General features: G+C 39.8%; 1 protein-coding gene across 1 annotated transcript in view; it reads right to left on the bottom strand.

Moving 5' to 3' along the window:
- Nucleotides 1–2,259: 2,259 nt before the first annotated feature.
- Nucleotides 2,260–20,491, bottom strand: part of ADGRG2 (adhesion G protein-coupled receptor G2) — a 71,732-nt gene continuing 53,500 nt past the window's right edge. Inside the window, 6 exon segments of the mRNA XM_044998758.1 lie at nt 2,260–3,739; nt 11,840–11,992; nt 12,725–12,826; nt 14,951–15,234; nt 15,868–15,967; nt 16,852–17,120. Of these exon segments, the coding sequence (XP_044854693.1) occupies nt 3,555–3,739; nt 11,840–11,992; nt 12,725–12,826; nt 14,951–15,234; nt 15,868–15,967; nt 16,852–17,120 (1,093 nt within the window). The 3' untranslated portion in view covers nt 2,260–3,554.

Genomic DNA, 20,491 nt, shown 5'->3' with positions numbered 1-20,491 from the left:
ACTCTTCCCCTCTTTCTCCCCCCCCCCCAGCCACCTGCCCACTTCTATAAAATACAGGCATTGGCAATACAACAAGCAGTGTCTTACTGGGCATTGTAACATGTTTTCTAATCACCTTGACTTCAATAGCAAGCAATTGTTTCTTTGGACTTGTGTAGACATAACAAACAGTCCAAGGGAAGTGTTTCCCTCTGCCAATTCAGTAGACTCCCAGCCAAGCAGCCCTGGTGGACGGCCTTTCATCCCTGTTTAGAAGAAATTCTGATTAGCAGAAGATGCCATTTAAATAGCAGTGCTATTGTTGGGAGAACTGGAGAGTCCAGCATGTTCCTGGACAGGCACACATCTGAAGTGGTTGTATAAGAGCAAATGATTAGTAATTTGTATTACTTAAAACTTTGATTAATACAGCCCTAAAATGTTTAAGCAATGCACTGGCATTTAACATGTTTTCTGTGAGGCAGTATGAGACATTTCAGATGAAAATTTACACAGAACATCTCTTTACCCACTACCAAATGAGTTCTTACAAAGGTGGTTGTACAAGCATTTTTCTCAAGTGGGGTAATAGGGGGAGGTTGTTCACTGAGCTAAAGTGATACAGTATATTGGACAATATTATGTGACAATGGTAGACATTTGAATTCAAGCTATAGATTTTACTTTATCTAACATTATTATCCAAAAGCATTATTATATATGAGAGATGTTTACTTATTTTAATAGAGAGGGGTATGTAGGTGACAACTCCTACAAGCAAGAAATCAAATGAAAAGGATGAAAAATGCAAGGAGGACACACTGGATGCAAAAATAAAACCAAGTTAAGAATCCAAGCAGTTTAATGGTGGTGTAACAAGCTTTTTTTGCAGGGAATCAGAATACTTGACAGAAACAGCTGTTTGGTACTTCTCATACCATGTTCTTGCCTCCAGCAGACTCATAGGGTGGCACTCACCAGCTCTGGGTGGGTTCATGTTCAAACCTCTATGAAGAGTAGGGCTGCTAAAACCATGAAAGGTGGAACCTAAACAAATATAGAGGGCCTGATAGAATTTCCTCCAATAGGACAGGTAGCGTGGATCATATTATTCTGAGAAATGTAAATAGAAAATTTATAATTGCATATTATCTAAATGAAATAAATTTCATAGCTCATGCCCATTACTTACTACAAATTTATTTTTTTTACATTTGAAAATATAAAATTATTTAGTTTTCTTGTATTTATAAGAAACAGTGCAAAGGCCCCTAAGCCAAATAGCCAAAGCATTCACTGAAATGCATGCCTAGATTATTAATGTTTGTATTGTGGTACCATGATCATTCTTACATGTGGTTCACATGCAGTTACAACTCTTGTGAGTAAATAGAACAAATGTTTTAAATTTGTCACTATACAAATGTGCTCAGGGCAATCTCAGAAATAGGTGACAAACAGAACCCATGTATTGTATCAATACAGAAGGATTTGACATTTGTAGAATGTTAAGAGTTCAAAGTGTTGCATTGCAACAGAGTCCAAAGTAGGAGGCAGTACCAATGCTCAACACTCTAGAACAGTGTTTCCAGGGTTCCCCAGGGAATGCTGCAAGTGCACCAACCTTGAAGGAAGTACAGCATTTGTTCCTCCCCTGTAGGGGGCCAACATAGGGGCTGGTACTAGTGTGGGTACTAGCTGGTAGCAGTCTTTGCACTCCTGGACCCAAGGACTCCAGCTACACCCAGACTTTGTGCAAGAACATAAGGAGGAAGGTGGCATTCTCTATCTATTATGAGATATGCATACAGTGCCTAATCCTGCTGTCCTTATTCAGGCAAGCATAAGAATATAATAATGGCCATACTGGGTCAGACCAATGGTCCATCTTGCCCAGCATCCTGTCTTCTGACAATGGCCAGTTCCAGATGCTTCAGAGGAAATGAACAGAACAGGGTACTTTATCAAGTGATCCATCCCATCATCGAATCGCAGCTTCTGGCAGTTAGAGGTTTACGGATACCCGCAGCATGGGGTTGTGTCCCTGACCATCTCGGCTAATAGCCATTGATGGACCTGTCCTCAATGAATTCTTTTTTGAACCTCATTATAGTTCTGATCTTCACAACATCCCATGGCAATGAGTTCCACAGGTGGACTCTGTGTTGTGTCCTGTTGTTTGTTTTAAACCTGCTGCCTATCAATTTCATTGGGTGACCCATGGTTCTCATGTTATGTGAAGGAGTAAATAACACTTCCTTATTCACTTTCTCCACACCATTTACGATTTTATAGACCTATCATATCCCCGCTTAGTCATCTCTTTTCCAAGCTAAAAGTCCCAGTCTTTTTAGTCTCTCCTCATAAATGCGCACTGAAGATCATTAGAAGTTTTAGTTGAGTAGGTAACAAGTAAACACTGAGTAAGGACCTCAGGATCTGACAGTCAGCAGAGACCAAAAACAAATAGAAACCTGCATTATAGCTCAGGATGTGAGAGAAACTGATCTTTTATAAAATTTAATAATGAAACAAACGCTTGGCTACTAAATAATAACAGGTACTGGTTTTTTTAATGATAATTATTTTTCTTTAAATATTGCAGTTGTGAACTGGCTGCGTATTTATTTCTGTTACAACCACTGGGAGTGAAATCATGTCCCCATTGAAATCAATGGCAAAACTCCCATTGCCTTCAATGGGGCCAGGATTTCACTCCAAGTATATAGCTAGTAGCCTATTGCCTACTTTATCCATCACTCCCTCCTGCGGAGTTTTATCCCTTGACAAGACACCCATGCACTGTATTCCTGGGTCCCAGTCAGTGGTTCTATAGTGACAGTGTTCATATTTATAGTTCTCTGTCTTGTGAACATCTTCACACTGTAACCACTGTAAATTATTTCACATACTGAACAAATTACCTATAAATATATAATGTAGAATGCTTCAGAAGTTAATTGAAATAATCAACTTTAACTACATTCTAACAATAAAGTTAAAACAAAATATCAATTTTTCTATACAAAGGAATATTTGTAAATTTATATTATAAGAAATAAATATAAAAATGCTTAAAGGTGGATATTGTTTTGCTTATTTACAATGCTATAAAATCTGCAACTATAATCTTAAAAATGTTGTAGTAGACAATTTGAAACTAACATTTTGAAAGATAACTTAGAATCTTGTTTAAGTGTAATTTGTAGTTACCTACATTTACATTTACAATACTATGTATTGTATTCAGATATACTAATTGTAGTTATACTGAGAAAATAAGAGTCTAAAACCAAATCTTCCTTTAAACCTTGCGGGGGGGGAAAAGAAAGAATGGAAAATCAAATTGGAAATTGTGCCAGTTGTGATGTAGTATCTGAAGTACCTTGTCAAATAGTAGCAATGACTTTTTAAATAATTATAACTCTCCTTATCAACCCAGTATATGACTGCCTCAAGGCTCCGGTACTGTCTATAAAACAAGGATCAGTTTCTGGTCTTCTCACATTATGTAAAATAGTTAAAGTAAAAATCTGTGTTTTACACTGTAAAACAATGTGCTTTGAAAAAAAAAATCACATTTGCTTAATAAAATGTAGGCTTCCCCTCTTTGAAGTCCTTCTGAGTGAGACACGGGTTTTTTTGTGGTCTGCATCATCCTTCTCATGAAATACGAGCTGCTTTCCTGAAAAGTCACGAAGACACACATCGCCATTCTGTACACTGAAAGAAACACCATTCTTCTCACTGGAGACATTACCTGTGAAAATAAAAGCATGGCACAAGTCAGAAATGATTGATAGTGAAAAGTCACCAAAGACATGCATATTTCTTAAAAATTTCAGTGAGTATACTGAGAACATTCATATTTCATTCTTCTTTGCTCCCTGGGATGAGTTTTAAGTAAGGATTTTTCTGTAATTAATTTGTTATATAATAATTTTCACATGTGGCCTGAGGACAGAATTTGATCTAAACTGTATAGATCATTACAGACAGGGCCAAATCCTTCTCACCTTACTCATACAATTATCTCCCACTGATATCTTGTCCCCATATTAGTCAAACAATATGTGATATAATTTATATATTGATAGTGTCTAATTCCAACGTACAAACAAAACAAAAGGGAACCAACTGACTTGCACCAAAATGAAAAATATATGTGCTAAATTAGCAGTACATAAAATACAGTATAACAAGAAAATTCAAATAATCAGAATACATCAAATGAGATTAATTACTAGAATGGAACCCAGAAAACAATAATTAAAACAATTTTGAATGAAAACTTAAATTTTTAATTTAATGTTTTTTTTAAGAGTTTACCTGCTTTGCAAGACATCTGGAGCACTGAGCTTTTACCTCTTTTAAACATTTCTTGTTTGTGGAATTTGCTTCTTTGAAGCATATGAAATACAGGCCTTGCACAGTGTGCATCCAAACCCACATATGGATAGAAAGTTTGAGTGTTTCTGGTGCCACCACAGCTATGAACAAGTATACTTGCACTCACTGTGATTTATCAGCTCAGTGGAGCTTCGAGAAAACTTAAAGGGTTCCAGAATTCCTGAAATTCTAAGAGTCCTAAATCCTTGGGTATGGATCTCTTATCTCTATACATTGCATGCTAGATACTTCAGCTGTATTTTAACTCTTACTCTTTCTTTTCAATTTATTTTGTTTTTCTGATAACAAAATCCAGCTGTGTAAACACTTCAAAGTAGAGTTTCTGCAGTTCTTTCTTGTAAAGTAGGTCAACTTGACAGGGCTGTCAGAAGTTAGCCATAGCATACATATGATTGCTAATATTTTAGGTAGGCCTTTTAAGGACTGTTATGTGTTGTATTCAAATGATTTTCAAAGTTCTAGGGTATTTCACCACAGTTACTATAATTGATTTAATTAAGTCAAAAGAAAATGACGAATGCATTTTAAAACAATTTTCCTCCATGCATTGTTAGTGAGCCAGAGGAGGTGACAAGATATGAAAACAGAACAAAAAAAGGATGTGGGTTGATTGTGATGAAAAATATGGTGTTAAGGGAAACAAAAAATGAACAAACATTTCCTTTGAGACAGAGTGTTTTGTGTTAAGCAAATATTTGGGAATGAGCTCACAAGCAGAAGTTCAGCGCAGTTATTTATGCGGGGAACTGTATTCATTAAAGATAAAAACATTACTATTAGTAAGAGTATTGGCAAAACTTTTTAAAAAAAAATAACACTTACGAATATCTTAATCTGAGGTCATAAATCCAGTGCATGAAAATATCCTTCTGACTAACACAGGAAAAGAAATTCACAGTTCTGTTTATTTAAGAAGACATCAGAGACTGGTGTAGTGGCCACAAGATGTGCTTCCATGTAAGGGACTGTGGTTTGATCCAGCCAAGACCAGAGCTAGATTAAGACCATCCAGGGGCAGAGGCACAACAGAACACAAGACTCCCCCATTGCTCTGCCCCAAAGAGGCAGGGGCAGCACAATAGGGTTGTATTCTAGTTCCCAGGAGTCCCAGCAGTGGGGGCCCTGTACTTAACCCAGCAAACAGGGTTTTTCCTGTTTGAGTGGCTGGGTTTGAACTGCTGCTCTCTTCTCTTCCTACCACATGGTCTTCTGTTGGGGGGAGGTTTTATGTGGAGTACGTGTCTCAGAGCTATTGTTCCAGGCTCCCTACAGACTCAAGCAGATGTCAGTGTATCATTTGCACTTGTGTCATATTTTCAAGATTTTCTTTGCAATCAGAAAATGAAACTTATTTTATTAATTTTAATTTAAAGCTCAGATTCTGATGTAAATCACATATCTTCAGGAGCTAGGGCTCTCTTGGTTCAGACCTATAATATCTATGCCTTGATCTGGCTCTGATGAGGACTAGATCTGTTAGTTTTTTTCTCATCATTTTAGAAAATGATGACAGCAAATTATCCAGTGGTAATTCTCAATTCCCTGTAAATCTGCTGGGCTGGTGTTGGATCTGCTAAAGAAAGCTGGAAAAAACACACAGGACACAAAACCCAAACATACACAATTTAATGCACAAAACTGTCAATCACTGAAACACTTATACAAATAAACAGATAAGATAAATGGGAGTTTTATTCCTCTTCATGTCTTGTAATAAAATAAAGGCTGCAAAAACAAGCAGAGGTAACAGAAAGACTGAAAAACAAAGCTGAGTGATGGGATTTGCATTTTCATCTGGGAGCCACCTATTCTCACAAACTCTGCAAATCTGCAAGAGAAAGGCAGAAGAAGAGACATTAGTGTGAAGTGACAGTATAAAATTGTAAATTAGAGATCCACTAAGTAAGCAAAGCCACAGCCTGTATACATCCAAAATTCCAAACTTACCATCTTGGGTCACTCTATCCACCATCAGCACACTCCTGTCCTTCCATCAGCATATCTCTCGCTCCTCAGGTACAACTGCCAGATGAGTGGAAGAAACTGGTTCATCAAAGGGCTTGCCAGGAGGACCCACTGTCTCCAGATGACCCTCCTCCCCGAAATCCTAAGAGGAAAGAAAAAGGAAGGAAACCATCAGGGCATATGTAATACAGCAGTGGTTCTCAAACTTTTGTACTGGTGACCCTTTCATATAGCAAGCCTCTGAGTGCAACCCCCCTCTTATAAATTAAAAATACTTTTTAATATATTTAACACTATTATAAATGCTGGAGGCAAAGTGTGGTTTGGGGTGGAGACAGATAGCTCACAATTCCCCCATGTAATAACTTTGTGACCCCCTGAGGGGTCACAACCCCCAGTTTGAGAACCTCTGTAATACAGGTTCTAAAGCTTCATCCAACCTCCTCAACAAAACTCTTTTTTGGTATGAGTGGAGGCTGCAAGGGCAGGCTCACAGCATTCAAAACAATCAATTAAAAATTAAGTAAAAATAAGTGGCTTACCTCCATGCATGTGTGGGAGTGTCTATCATAAAAGTCTTTCAAACTTCCAAGTGGGTTAGGAAGTGATGGTCCATCACCTCCACCTGCAATGGTGCATCAGCAGGAAGATGATGTACCAACTCAGGACATATGCTGAGATCCTCAGCCTGAAGAGAACCTCGTTGCAGAAGCAGACCATTGACTCACTGTCATCTGAGAGGCTAGCATTGGACAGGACAGGAAGATGACCTCAAATCAATGGAATTGCTCACCTATTAAAACCATTGGAGTTTGTCTATAATTCCAAAATACCACTGAGGACCAAAAATCCTCTGCTCTGGAAAGCTGTGCTGGGATTTGTGGCTTAGTTGCCACAATGCACAAATACAGCAAAGGCTTAGGTGAGCATTGTAAGTCTTTCTATTTAATGTAGTTGTAGCTGTGTCAGTCCCGGGATATTACACAGACAAGGTGGGTGTGGTAATATCTTTTATTGGACCAACTTCTGTTGGTGAGGGAGACAAGCTTTCGAGCCACACAGACTTCTTCTTCAGGTCTGGGGAAGGTACACCCGAAAAAGAGCTATATGTGGCTCGAAAGCTTGTCTCTCTCAACAACAGAAGTTGGTCCAATGAAAGATGTTACCTCACCCACACTGTCTTAATGGCAGTGAGAATTACTGTTTTGTTTTTTACCTGTGAACTGAATTGTCAGGTACCAAGAGCATTAATCCTGCTAGTATCAAACAGTGAAGGAAGGTTCTAGAGAGGGATGGGGCAAAATGAACTATTTCACAAACTCATTTAATTTGGAAAGCTAATGAGAATATGGCAAAATGCCATTAAGGATTGATCTGAAGTCTCATGATTTCTTCACAACACATTGTTCACCTACATATATGGACAATATGTGAAAATGGTAGAGTAAAATCTATAGCTTGAATTCAAATGTCTATCTAACATTATTATCCAAAAGCATTGTTATATCTGAGAGATGTTTACTTATTTTTCTAATATAAGGTGTCAGGATATGAGAACATAAGAACATAAAATAAGAACACAAGAAGGGCCAATGGTCCATCTAGCCCAGTATCCTGTCTTCCAAGAGTGGCCAATGCCTGGTACTTCAGAGAGAATTAACAGAACAGGCAATCACTGAGTGATTCACCACCTGTCATCCACGCCCAGCTTCTGGCTAACAGAAGCTAGGGACACTCAGCATGGTGTTGCATCCCTGCCCATCCTGGCTAATAGTCATTGATGGACTTATTCGCCATGAACTTATCTAGTTCTTTTTTTAACCCTATTATAGTTTGGCCTTCTCAACATCCTCCGGCAAAGAGTTCCACAGGTTGACTGTGCATTGTGTGAAGCAGTACTTTCATTTGTTTGTTTTAAACCTGCTGCCTATTAATTTCATTAGGTGACCCCCTAGTTCTTGTGTTATGTGAAGGAGTGAATAACAATTCCTTGTTCACTTTCTCCACACCAGTCAAGATTTTATAGACTTGTATCATATCCCCCCTTAATCATCTCTTTTCCAAGCTGAAAAGTCCCAGTCCTTTTTAATCTCTCCTCATACCCTTAATCATGTTTGTTGCCCTTTTCTGAACCTTTTCCAATTCCAATATATCTTTTTTGAGATGGGGCATCCAGATCTGCACACAGTATTCAAGATGTGGGCATGCCATGGATTTATATGGAGGCATTATGAAATTTTCTGCCTTATCTATATCTTTCCTAATGGTTCCTAACATTCTGTTCACTTTTTTGACTGCTGCTGCACGCTGAGCAGATGTTTTCCGAGAACTTTCCACAATAACTCCAAGATCTCTCTTTCTTGAGTGGTAGCAACTAATTTAGACCTCATAATTTTATATGTATAGTGGGATTATGTTTTCCAATGTGCATTACTTAGCATTTCTCAACATTTGATTTCATCTGCCATTTTGTTGCCTGGTCACCCAGTTTTGTGACATTCCTTTGTAACTCTTTGCAGTTTGCTTTGGACTTAACTATTTTAAGTAATTTTGTATCATGTGCAAATTTTGCCACCTTGCTGTTTACCCCCTTTTCCAGATAATTTATGAATATGTTGAACGGTACTGGTCCCAGTACAGACCCCTGGGGGACACCATTTACCTTTCTCCATTCTGAAAACTGACCATTTATTCCTGCCCTTTGTTTCCTGTCTTTTAACCAGTTACAGATCCATGAGAGGACCTTCCCAGTTATCCCATGACAGCTTACTTTGCTTAAGTACCTTTAGTGAGGGACCTTGTCAAAGGCTTTCTGAAAGTCTATGTACATGATAGCCATTGGATTCCCCTTGTCCACGTGCTTGTTAACCCCCTCAAAGAATTCTAGTAGATTGGTGAGACATGATTTCCCTTTACAAAAAACCATGTTGACTCTTCCCCAACAAATCATGTTCATCTATGAGTCTGACAATTTTGTTCTTTACTATAGTTTCAACCAATTTGCCTGGTACTGAAGTTAGGTTTACTGGCCTATAATGGCCAGGATCACCTCTGGAGCCTTTTTAAAAAATTGGTGTCACATTAGCTAGCCTCCAGTCATCTGGTACAGAAGTTGATTTAAGTGTTAGGTTACATTCTGCCGTTTTTAGTTCTGCAATTTCATATCTGAGTTCCTTCAAAATTTTGGGGTGAATACCATCTGGTCCAGGTGACATATTAATGTTTCATTGATCAGCTGGTTCCAAAACCTCCTCTAATGACATTTTGATCTGGGACAGTTCCTCAGATTTGTCACCTAAAGAATAGCTCGGGTATGGGAATCTCCCTCATCCTCTTCAGTGAAGGCTGATGCAAAGAATTCATTTAGTTTCTCCACAATGGCCTTGCCTTCCTTGAGTGCTCCTTTAGCATCTCGATCATTCAATGGCATCACTGGCTGTTTAGCAGGCTTCCTGCTTCAGACGTACTTAAAAAATAACATTTAAAGGACAACTACAGCCATTATCTTAAACATCCCAGTACCAACAATACAGACAAAGTAGCCAGTCTGTGAGGTTCATCAACTGCATATAAAACAATTTGAGAAATAACAATAGTGCTGAGACTCAGCCCTTGACTGAGGGAAAGAAACACTGGCCTTTGGGCATCCAGGAGTACAGTATTTATGTCTTATAACATATGATGACCTATGTGCTCCGCAATGTGGGATAGCCTGAATCGTTACTCTTTTATTTTCAACATGGAAAGAGGAAGTGCTGCACCATCAGAGCGCACAACCAGCATGGCCAAAGCATAAGTCAGGGTGGCCAAACTTACTGACCATCTGAGCCATATAAAACAATCTTCAGCAGTTCGAGAGCCGGGGTGCGCCTGCCAGGACTTGGAGCTTCAGCCCCGTGGGAGGCGCCTGCTGGGGTTCAAGGCTCCTGCCCCACGGGGCACGCCTACTGGGGCTCAGCGCTTCAGCCCTGCGGCATGCCTGCACAGGACTGATGCCATGAGACCCCTCCCTGCAGGGCACAAGTCCTTAGCCCCACCACCCTGCTGCAGGGCTGAAGCCCCAGGCTCCTGTCTCCCCCAGTCTGATAGGCGGAGAATAGGGAGAAATGGGGGGGGCTCTGCCAGCCACACTTCAGCTGTAAAAGAGCCACATGCAGTTCACAAGCCACGGTTTGGCCACCCCTGGCATAAATCATGCTCTCTTTTTTGTGCTGTCATTACATAAAGATGCAAAACTTAGATTACTTTCAGCCACAAGATGTTCATTTTTTGTGGGTGCATTCAAATTATGTGCATATCTAATTTTTCTCACTAGCCATTCCAATTTGCATCTGAAATGGAGTGACGTGACATTTGAACACCTGCATTTCCATGAGCCAGGAAAGGGGAGAGATGGATAGGGAATGAGTATGTCCACATTGCTTACAGAGAACAACAACTTCATGGGGAGCATTATGTTTGTCCTAAGTGGAAGCATGCACATTTGTAATGGGGAGGTTTAGGTTGGATATTAGGAAAAAAATTTCACTAGGAGGGTGGCAAAGCACTGGAATGGGTTACCTAGGGAGGTGGTGGAATCTCCTTCCTTAGAGGTTTTTAAGGTCAGGCTTGATAAAGCCCTGGCTGGGATGATTTAGTTGGGGATTGGTCCTGCTTTGAGCAGGGGGCTGGACTAGATGACCTTCTGAGGTCCCTTCCAACCCTGATATTCTATGATTCTATGAAGTCATGAAGCATTTTGTCCTTAAGCACCATTTTCTGCAACACATAAATACATTTCCATTAGGGAAGACTGGCCATGGAAGTCACAGAAAAAATACTGTAACTGAGCTCCATTACTTACCCAGTAGCCAACAGCTATGCAGCTCTCTGGCTGTGACCTCTTAAGTGAGAAGATTTTATGGCCTCTGTTGTCCTAGTCTCCCTTTCTTACTCTGCTTCCCCAGCCTCATAAGGGGTTTACATGTGGATGTCCTGGTAATGATAGCAGGGGTTCTGCAGATCAAGCCCTCACACACTAATAGCACTCCCAAATGATAGCTTTCACGTTTTTAAAAATTATTTTATTGGATGTCATCACATTTCTTTCATCAGTAAAGTGTGTTTTCTTTAAGAGTTGATAGCTATTTTAAAATGTTCTTAAAAGTTTTCCACTGCTAGTTCTATCTTCAGCTGACAAGTAGGGTATAAATAGCACTTCTGCTGGGTATTTGAGTAATGTATATACCATTTACAATTTTGCATATAATCACCAGTTCACGTTAAGTATGAGAAGTGAGTATTTTTTTTAAAAATGTACTACTATATTACCCTCAACTGGATAATTTTAGTATTATTTATAAGACCACACTAAAACATTTTGATTCTGTATTCATAAATAATAATTGGTTCACTGCCCTCTTTAAATTGCCATAAGAGAGCCTAAAACTGTTTGAAAATAACAAAAGGATATAGTTTGAGAAGTACTCTTCTGCAACATACATACCATTCCCATTTGCGTGTACTGAATAATCATTATTCATTAGCAGTGTGGTGGAATTAGTAGAGTTACTGTTTGATTGTAAGGAATTGGAAGAACTGGATACTCCTTGGTTTACAGTCTGCTTCTTTAAACCATTAGTAGCAGTTCTACTCCAATCTATAGTAGAATAAGTGTTACAGAAAATAGTGCAGTACATTCAAGCACAAATAAATGCAAGAGTACAGTTAATAATGCAATTTAACTTAAATTCTAGCAAAGATCTTTTCCCAGTATTTCAGATAGAAAACTATTCTCATAGGAATTGCATAATTCTAGATGTGTAAGAATTTACATTTTTTCTTTTTAATTTCTTAGTTTTAAAAAGTCACTAATCATACTTTTGTGACTGTATGCCCATTTAGAGATTACCAGTAACTGCAACCGCAGTACTTCACCTTTGAGTTTAGATTGTGTAAGGGTATGTATAACTTTTCAAATACAATTATGGTACAATGAAAGACCCCCCCAAAATTGTTAGGAAGACATATTATTCTCAAAGCTGCTTCTGACCCTGCTCCCACTGATGTCATTGCTAAGGCTACCATTGACTTTGAGAACGCAGATCTTTGGGGATTGATTTAGGTCCCAGTCATACAAAGGACTCCACAAGGCTACAGCCTTACACATATGCAGAGTCCCAATCAAAATGAATACTTTATACAGCAGTATTTTGCAATTAAATAAAACGCAATCTTTTTGCATCAGGAAAATAAATCAAAGTAGTAGATATATCTGGAAATATTGCTATGCTATTTATTGCGTAACAATATTTGCTATGGGGAATGGGGACTTTACACCTGACAGTAATTATATAATTTACAAATGTAGAAAACATTGTTCAATATTTACCAGAATTTTCAGCCAGCCTGTATTTTCCACAACACAGATATCGTCTCCACTGTTTGCGGACATTTTCCTTTGCCACACAGTAGAAGATAAAAATGAAGAATCCTGCAAAGTACCAAATGTCAGAATATTACTTCAAGCCATAGAATTTTTGCCGTTTTGTAACTTTTTAAAATGGATGTATCATTTTTCTTTTGTTTCTTCTCAAGTCAACTGATTCCAATCAAATGCTCTCATACTCTTTTGTTCAGTAGAGACACTGATAGTCTAAACAATAGACTGATGCCATTACCTGAAATGCTTTTTCTTATTACACTTGCATGATATGTATTAGATATAAGGAGGATACAGAGTACCAAAAATACAAATACATTAAGTAACTGAGTTTAAAATATGAAGATCTGTGTGGAGCTGCAAGTTTATTAGAACCTTCAGTACAGAAATCAAGACGAGATAACACATCCTCATTATAGCAGTACAATTTCAAATATGAGGTATAATCAACTGAATTTGGCTTTCTCTGCATACTTTGTGGAACTTCTCCATATTTTATTTGGAGTTTATATATTTCTGCTGCTGTTTGTGATGGAATCAATAACACCTACAGACCAGTGTTGGTGTTGATAGGCCATTGGGGCAAATTTATTAAACCTAATACAAATTTAAGATTACCAGGCATCTTTTGCTTCCCCCCTCCCCCCCCCCCCGCAGTCACAATTAAGTCACAGTGAAAGCCCACATGGGCTAACAGCTCATGCTCAAATAACAGTAATTGTAGCCCTCTTCACCACAAATTCAAAGCCACATCTTTTCCTGGAAGGATGCAAATCACACATGTTGGGTACCTCAAACTGTGCCAGATCACAGATTAGGATGACCAGACAGCAAGTGTGAAAAATCAGGACAGGAGGTGGGGGTAATAGGAGCCTATATAAGAAAAAGACCCCAAAATCGGGACTGTCCCTATAAAATTGGGACATCTGGTCACCCTATCACAGATCCACCCACTTCTCACTGCTTCCCATACAGAGTGGGACTGTACTTGCTTCCAAACTTTCCACTTTTCAAAGAAAGTGTGTCAGAAATATTTACACTGCCTACCAGCTACAATGTATCAAAGAAGAATGTGGTCGTGCAATTCTTTAAGTTAGATTACAGGGAATGAAAAATAAAGGAGAAGCTACAAGTTTGGACTGGAGAAGACAGAGATTAGCATTTTCTGGACCAATTCTCAGGGTAAATTAGACACCTAACTCCCATTGTGTTTAACAGGAGTTAGGCACCTAGATGCTTTTGAAAATCTGCATCTTTGGGCACTTCAATTGGGCCCTAATGCTCAGATTTTTAATGGTATTTAGATGTTGCTCTGCTCATTGTTACAAGGCCTAAGGCCCAGATCCTCAAAGATATTTAGACATCTAACTTCCATTGAAATCAGTGGGATTTTCAGATCTGGGCCTAAGTGACTTAGACAGCTAAGTCCCATCTTCAGAAGTGACTTGAGCACTGAGAAGCGTAAGTCACAATGAAAGCCAATGGGAATCAGCCTTCTAAGTGCCTAAGTAACTTTTGAAAATGGGACTCAACCATCTAAATCACTTATACCTTGCAGTGCTGAGTGGAACACCACCAAATTACATCTCTACCTCGATATAACGCTGTCCTCAGGAGCCAAAAAAATCTTACTGTGTTATAGGTGAAACGGCGTTATATCGAACTTGCTTTGATCCACCAGAGTGCACAGCCCCATCCCCCCGGAGCATTGCTTTACCGCGTTATATCCAAATTTGTGTTATATCACGTCGCGTTATATCGGGGTAGACGTGCACTTTTAAAAATCAGGTCCTAAATGCCTAACTCACATTTGAAAATGCAACATAGGGTAAAAATTTTCAAAAGCAAATAAATTACATCAGAGCCTAACTGACCCAATAGGTCTTTTGTCCTGTAGCTTTTGTGATTCTATGAATGGACCTTAAGATGACAATTTTCGTTACAATGCACTCAAAAAGACATCATGTCACTTCTGAAAGTGTTTGCTTTGCATTAATTTTCTTTAAATGTAATACAACAATTAAGAAGGGTCATCTTCAAGGTAGTTTTATTTTTCATATTATGTAACAGTACAGATATAATTTTGGTAAACTCTTGTGCATAATAAAGCATTTCTTAGAACTGAATTATCCATTACATTTTTATACAAAAGGCCATAACAAAGCATAAACTTACCTTGTAAAGTGTTAAAGATGGCAAAGAGGTACATAAATATCAGATTTACTGGCCCCCATGCAAAAAAGGCAAATCCCCAAGTAATTCCCAATAAGAATGTGAGGCCTGCAACACTCCTGAGGTCTTGAATACTGGTTTTTCTCTGAGTTCCAAGTTGTTTCTTCTTTTTGATTCGACAAAGCTGAATCAGCACCACTATAAACATGCCGACGTTCAATAGGAATATCATGCAGAAGTATCCCACAACAGTAATATAGAAGACAATGTTATTGTTGATCCAGCAGCTAGAATACAAAAACAAAGGAGGAAAGATCATATTATCAGACATTAATTATTAGTAATAGATGTTAGGTAAAGAATAGTATTAGGCATGGCTATATTTTGTTGAAAATACATCATCCTGCAATACTCAAGGGCACATACACTGATTCAAGTTTTCATCTGTCTATCTAGGTGTCTATAACAGTGTCTATCATCATCCTATCTGAGTGAATCCCAAGGGCTAAAGCAAAAAAAAAAAGATAAAAATATAAATACACCAATGGATTAGGTTTAGGTTTCCTGTTTCCTTAGGCAATATGGTGGTTTTTGTTTGTTTTGTTTTTACATTTAGTCTTGCTTTCCTCTACACTCTACTCTTCATCCCCCATCTCCTTTCTTTCTCTCTCTCGTCTTGCCTTCACCTTATTTTCATGCTCTAGTTCCATACCAGTGTTTTGGAGCATACCCTCTTTTGTGACCAGGATCAGAGCCTTGCAAACAGTTTCAGGATGACTTAACTTAATATATCCTGCAGAGATTTATTCACAGAAGTGTCACTTTCAGGAAAGAAGCTCACATACACACTTACACATAACCATTGGATAAAAGCATTCTGTTAGCATTCACTTTAAAAACATGCCTATCTTTTAACTTACAATTCATCTGGTGAGCCATTAGGAAACTTTCCATATGATCCAAGCCCATAGTTATTTGGTGTTATAGCCAATACAATGCCTACCACTAAAAGTGGTACACCTGAAAGATTAGATAATAGTTATAATTCTGAATGAAAGTTTTGTGATGAGATGAAACTACTATATTTTCCTATGAAACCTAGGGCCAGGTTATGAAGGCTGTTGGAGACTGTTATATCAGGATAACTTACTTTGTAAAAAGCAAAATAAACTAGTACACATTTGAAGTTTTAATCTTTCTGAACAAGACTATATATTCTGTGACTTGATCCACTTATATCACTTGCAACCTACGTTAAACTAGCAACATGTGTTGCATATGCTCTTTGATATCACAGATTTAAGGACATAAATGGGCTTGATTTTGCCTCTCATATGTGCTTTACACTAGTTTAATTCCGTTGTTTTCAGTGCAGTTACTCTTGATTTACAATAATGGGTAAGAGAAGAGAAGGCCTAGGGTTTTCTCATCACTTAAGTCGTAGGCACTGTTTTGCTACCTTTTGTTAGAAACAGTAGCAGTCTAAGAGGTAGAATATGTAGTTGATACTCTGGAGCAATAACATTAATTTCCCCAATGGAAGAGATACCATCTGCTTTGGGAGTTGGAAATGGAAATAGTCAAATGTGTAATTGGTTCTCAGACAGCTGCAACTGTAGTTCCAATAGAAACAATTTATTATTCATTTGAATTGCAATAGCACCCACAATATATAGTGTATGCCCCAAGAGAATTTACAGTCTGAAAAACTTTGCAACAATATGCTGAAGTCACAGAATAGTGAAGTAAATAGAACCCTGTTATTGATAATGCATCTGAGGATTCTGACAGGCAACAGGTATTTGATACTGGCTCTGTTGTTACTTTTAAATGGTCTTCCATCCAAAATTGTTGTAAAGAAACTATATTTATTTTAGATTCCAAACCCAGAAAAATATACATACCCCAGCCAACGATACAAAACTTAAGGATGTATTTCCGTACATAGGTATTAAACACTTTGACAAGGGCAAGATACATGTGGAATGCTTCAAGGCCCATCCAAGTGAAGGAAACCAAGAGGAAATAATGAAGAAATACAGCAACTGCGATGCACAGGCCTCGTATGTTATACAGAGCAATCCATGAATCAAGGAGGAAAACTAGGTTGAGTAGAAGTAATGCAGCACACAGTTGAATAAGGATTTTGGAAGGGTAGTCTCTCCTGATTTTCCTAAAAAGAAAATTAGTGAGATGATATAAGCTTTCATCATTCTACGAGCATTTCTGTAGATTCCACACTGATTCTGTGTTCATTGGTCCTTAATGCAGAAGAGACACTAAGATAACACATTTTACATATGGTTAAGAAGTATTTATGAATGAAAAGGTTAATATTTGTGACATCACTATTCTTATTACAACCAGGTTCTAAACTCTTATAAATATAAACTTTGTTGCTTGAATTTCAGTTGTCTTGGTTTAATGTTTGTTTAAATATTTTATTACTTTTGTCCATATTTTTCTATTTTGTATATTAGACTTCTTATTGTTGGAGTACTTCACCACAACAACACTCATCGCATTCTCTATTATTAGAGGTTAGACTAGGCCTGAAAGTCTTTTTACGGGGTATCTGGAAACTTTGACAGTGGCAAATAATAATCTATAAAAGGATGCTCATAAATCATGCTCAGGGGTTCTCCGTCAAGATGTATAATTAGCCTAAAGGACTGAATAACTGAGACTCTAGTAATGTAAAGGTTCTGACAACTTACAGGGAAAGCTAGTGTACTGTAACTGCATTTTATTGCACAAAAACCACACAGTCTAACACAGGGGCAGGCAAACTTTTTGGCCTGAGAGCCACATTGGGTTTCTGAAATTGTATGGAGGGCCAGTTAGGGGAGGCTGTGCTTCCCCAAACAGCCAGGCATGGCCCAGCCCCCGACCCCTATCCAACCCCCGCCCCTGCTTCTCACCCCCTGACAGCCCCACGTGGGACTCCTGCCCCATCCAATGCCCCCCATTCCCTGATGCCCCCCCCAGGACCCCTGCCCCATCCAACCACCCCTTCACCCGTCCTGTGACTGCCCCCAGAACCCCTGCTCCTGACTGCACCCCATTGCCCCATCTAACTCTCCCCTTCCTGAATGCTCCCCCGGGACCCTGCCCCAGTTCAACCCCCTGTTCCCCACCCTCTGACCCCCCGCCTCCTATCCACACCCCACCCCCTGACCACCACCCCGAACTCCCCTGCTCTCTTACTGCGCTGCCTGGAGCATCGGTGGCTGGCGGCACTACAGTCACACTGCCCAGAGCACCAGGACAGGCAGCCATGCCGCCCGGCTGGAGCCAGCCACGCCACCGCACAGCACAGAGCACCGGGTCAGGCCGCAGCTCTGCAAAAGCCCCACCACCCAGAGCATTGCACTGGTGGCGCAGCAAGCTGAGGCTGTGGGGGAAGGGAAACAGCAGGGAAGGAGGAACAGCAGGGGTGGAGCTGGGGGCCAGCTTCCAGGGCCAGGAGCTCAGGGGCCGGGCAGAAGGGGTTTGCCCACCTCTGGTCTAACAATATGTTAATATTTTGGAAATGTATTGTGCATATATGTACCTTATTTTTAAAAGATTCCTATCATAGAATCATAGATTATTAGGGTTGGAAGGGTCCTCAAGAGATCATCTAGTCCAACCCCCTGCTCAAAGCAGGACCAATCCCCAAATGGCCCCCCTCAAGGATTGAACTCACAACCCTGGGTTTAGCAGGCCAATGCTCAAACCACTGAGCTATCCCTCCCCCCGAAAAAAATAAAAAAATTAAAAAAATAAAAAAAATAATTCCTTGTACATTCCACTTTATTAGGACAATTTGTAGTAGCACCTTCCCAGCTCCTTGGCTTCCAGCTATACAAAACTGCATGGTAATTATTTTATTTATAAGATACTCTCCCCTGATGAGAATCAAATCTTGATATACCCCCCTTAAAGTCTACCCATTCTGTGTACTACTATTGAGGTAGAAATGAAACCTACTAGAAAAATAGTAACTAACCTCTGCATAACTGTTGTTCGAGATGTGTTACACATGTCCATTCCAAGGTAGGTGTGTGCACGCCTCGAGCACAGTCATGAAAATTTTTTCCCTCAGTGGTAGTGGAACCTGTCAGAGTGGCTCTGGCGCCCTCTGGTGCCGCATGTTCATAGTGCCAGTATGAAGGGCCCAGACGACCACGCACCCCCTCAGTTCCTTCTATCCAGCCAACTCCGGAAAAGAGGGGTAGGACGGTGGGGGTTATGGACTGGATATGTGCAACACATATCGAAGAACAACAGTTACAGAAAGGTTATTAAATGATTTTCCTTCTTTGAGTGATTGCACATGTCCATTCCAATGTAAGGATATAGATGTATCCCAAGCAGTTGCATAGGAGGTGGGATCAGAGTTCATGGACATGCTGACCGTAAAACAGCTTGACCGAAACGGGCATCATCCCTAGCCTGTTGAGTAAAGGTATAATGACTAGAGAATGTATGCACTGACATCCGAGTCGCCACTCTGCAAATGTCCTGAATAGGGACCTGAGCCAAGAATGCTGATGATGATGCTTGCACTCTTGTGGAATGGGCAGTCAGGATAGCTAGTGGTGGAACACCCACCTGCTTATAACACGTACAAATGCACGATGTAATCCACGAGAAAAGTCTATGAGCCGAGATAGGGAGACCTTTCTTTCTTTCTTTCTTTCTTTCTTTCTTTCTTTCTTTCTTTCTTTCTTTCTTTCTTTCTTTCTTTCAGCAATCGCTACAATGAGTTGGGTGGATCTACAGAACGATTTAGTCCTCTCTGTGTACAACACTAAGGCAATCTAACATCCAGAGTATGAAGATGTTGCTCCTTCCTACTCACATGTGGCTTTGAGGAGAAAACAGGTAGGAAGACTGCCTGATTACTATGAAACTGGGAAACCACCTTCAGGAGGAAGCTGGGATGAGGACACAGCTGCACCTTATCCTTAAAGAAAACCATGTATGGAGGCTCCAACATGAGGGTGCAGATCTCCAAGACCTTTCTGGCCGAAGTAATGGCCACTAAGAAAGCCACCTTCCATGAAAGATATGACAAGGGACATGTTGCCAATGGCTCAAATGGGAAACCCATAAGTTTTGATAAGACCAAATTAAGTCCCATGGAGGGACAGGTTCCTGTACATGGGGGTATAGTCTTTCCAGGCCCTTGACGAAATGGATGGACATCTCATGAAAAAACAAACCAGCTTTCCACCGGGGGATGAAATGATGAAAGGACATTAATTGGGGAAATTGTTAAACCTTGCCGTTTCAAGCATAGCAAATAGTCAAGCATGTCCTGCAGAGACAACTGTGTGGGTGAGACTCCCTGCTGGGAAGCCCATATGGAGAATTGCCTTCATTTTGAGAGGTACATAGCCCTGGTGGAGGGCTACGTGCTCCCTAATAGGACCTGGTGAACCTGCTCTGAGCAAGCCAGCTCTCCAGGACATACCCACAGAGCTTCCAGGACATCAGGTGGAGGGAGCTGAGGTTCAAGTGGAGCAGACGACTGTGGTCCAGGGAGATCAGGTCCAG

The sequence above is a fragment of the Mauremys mutica genome, chromosome 1 (assembly GCF_020497125.1).
Source record: "Mauremys mutica isolate MM-2020 ecotype Southern chromosome 1, ASM2049712v1, whole genome shotgun sequence".
NCBI lineage: Eukaryota > Metazoa > Chordata > Testudines > Geoemydidae > Mauremys > Mauremys mutica.
This window is presented reverse-complemented; position numbering and strand designations above follow the sequence as displayed.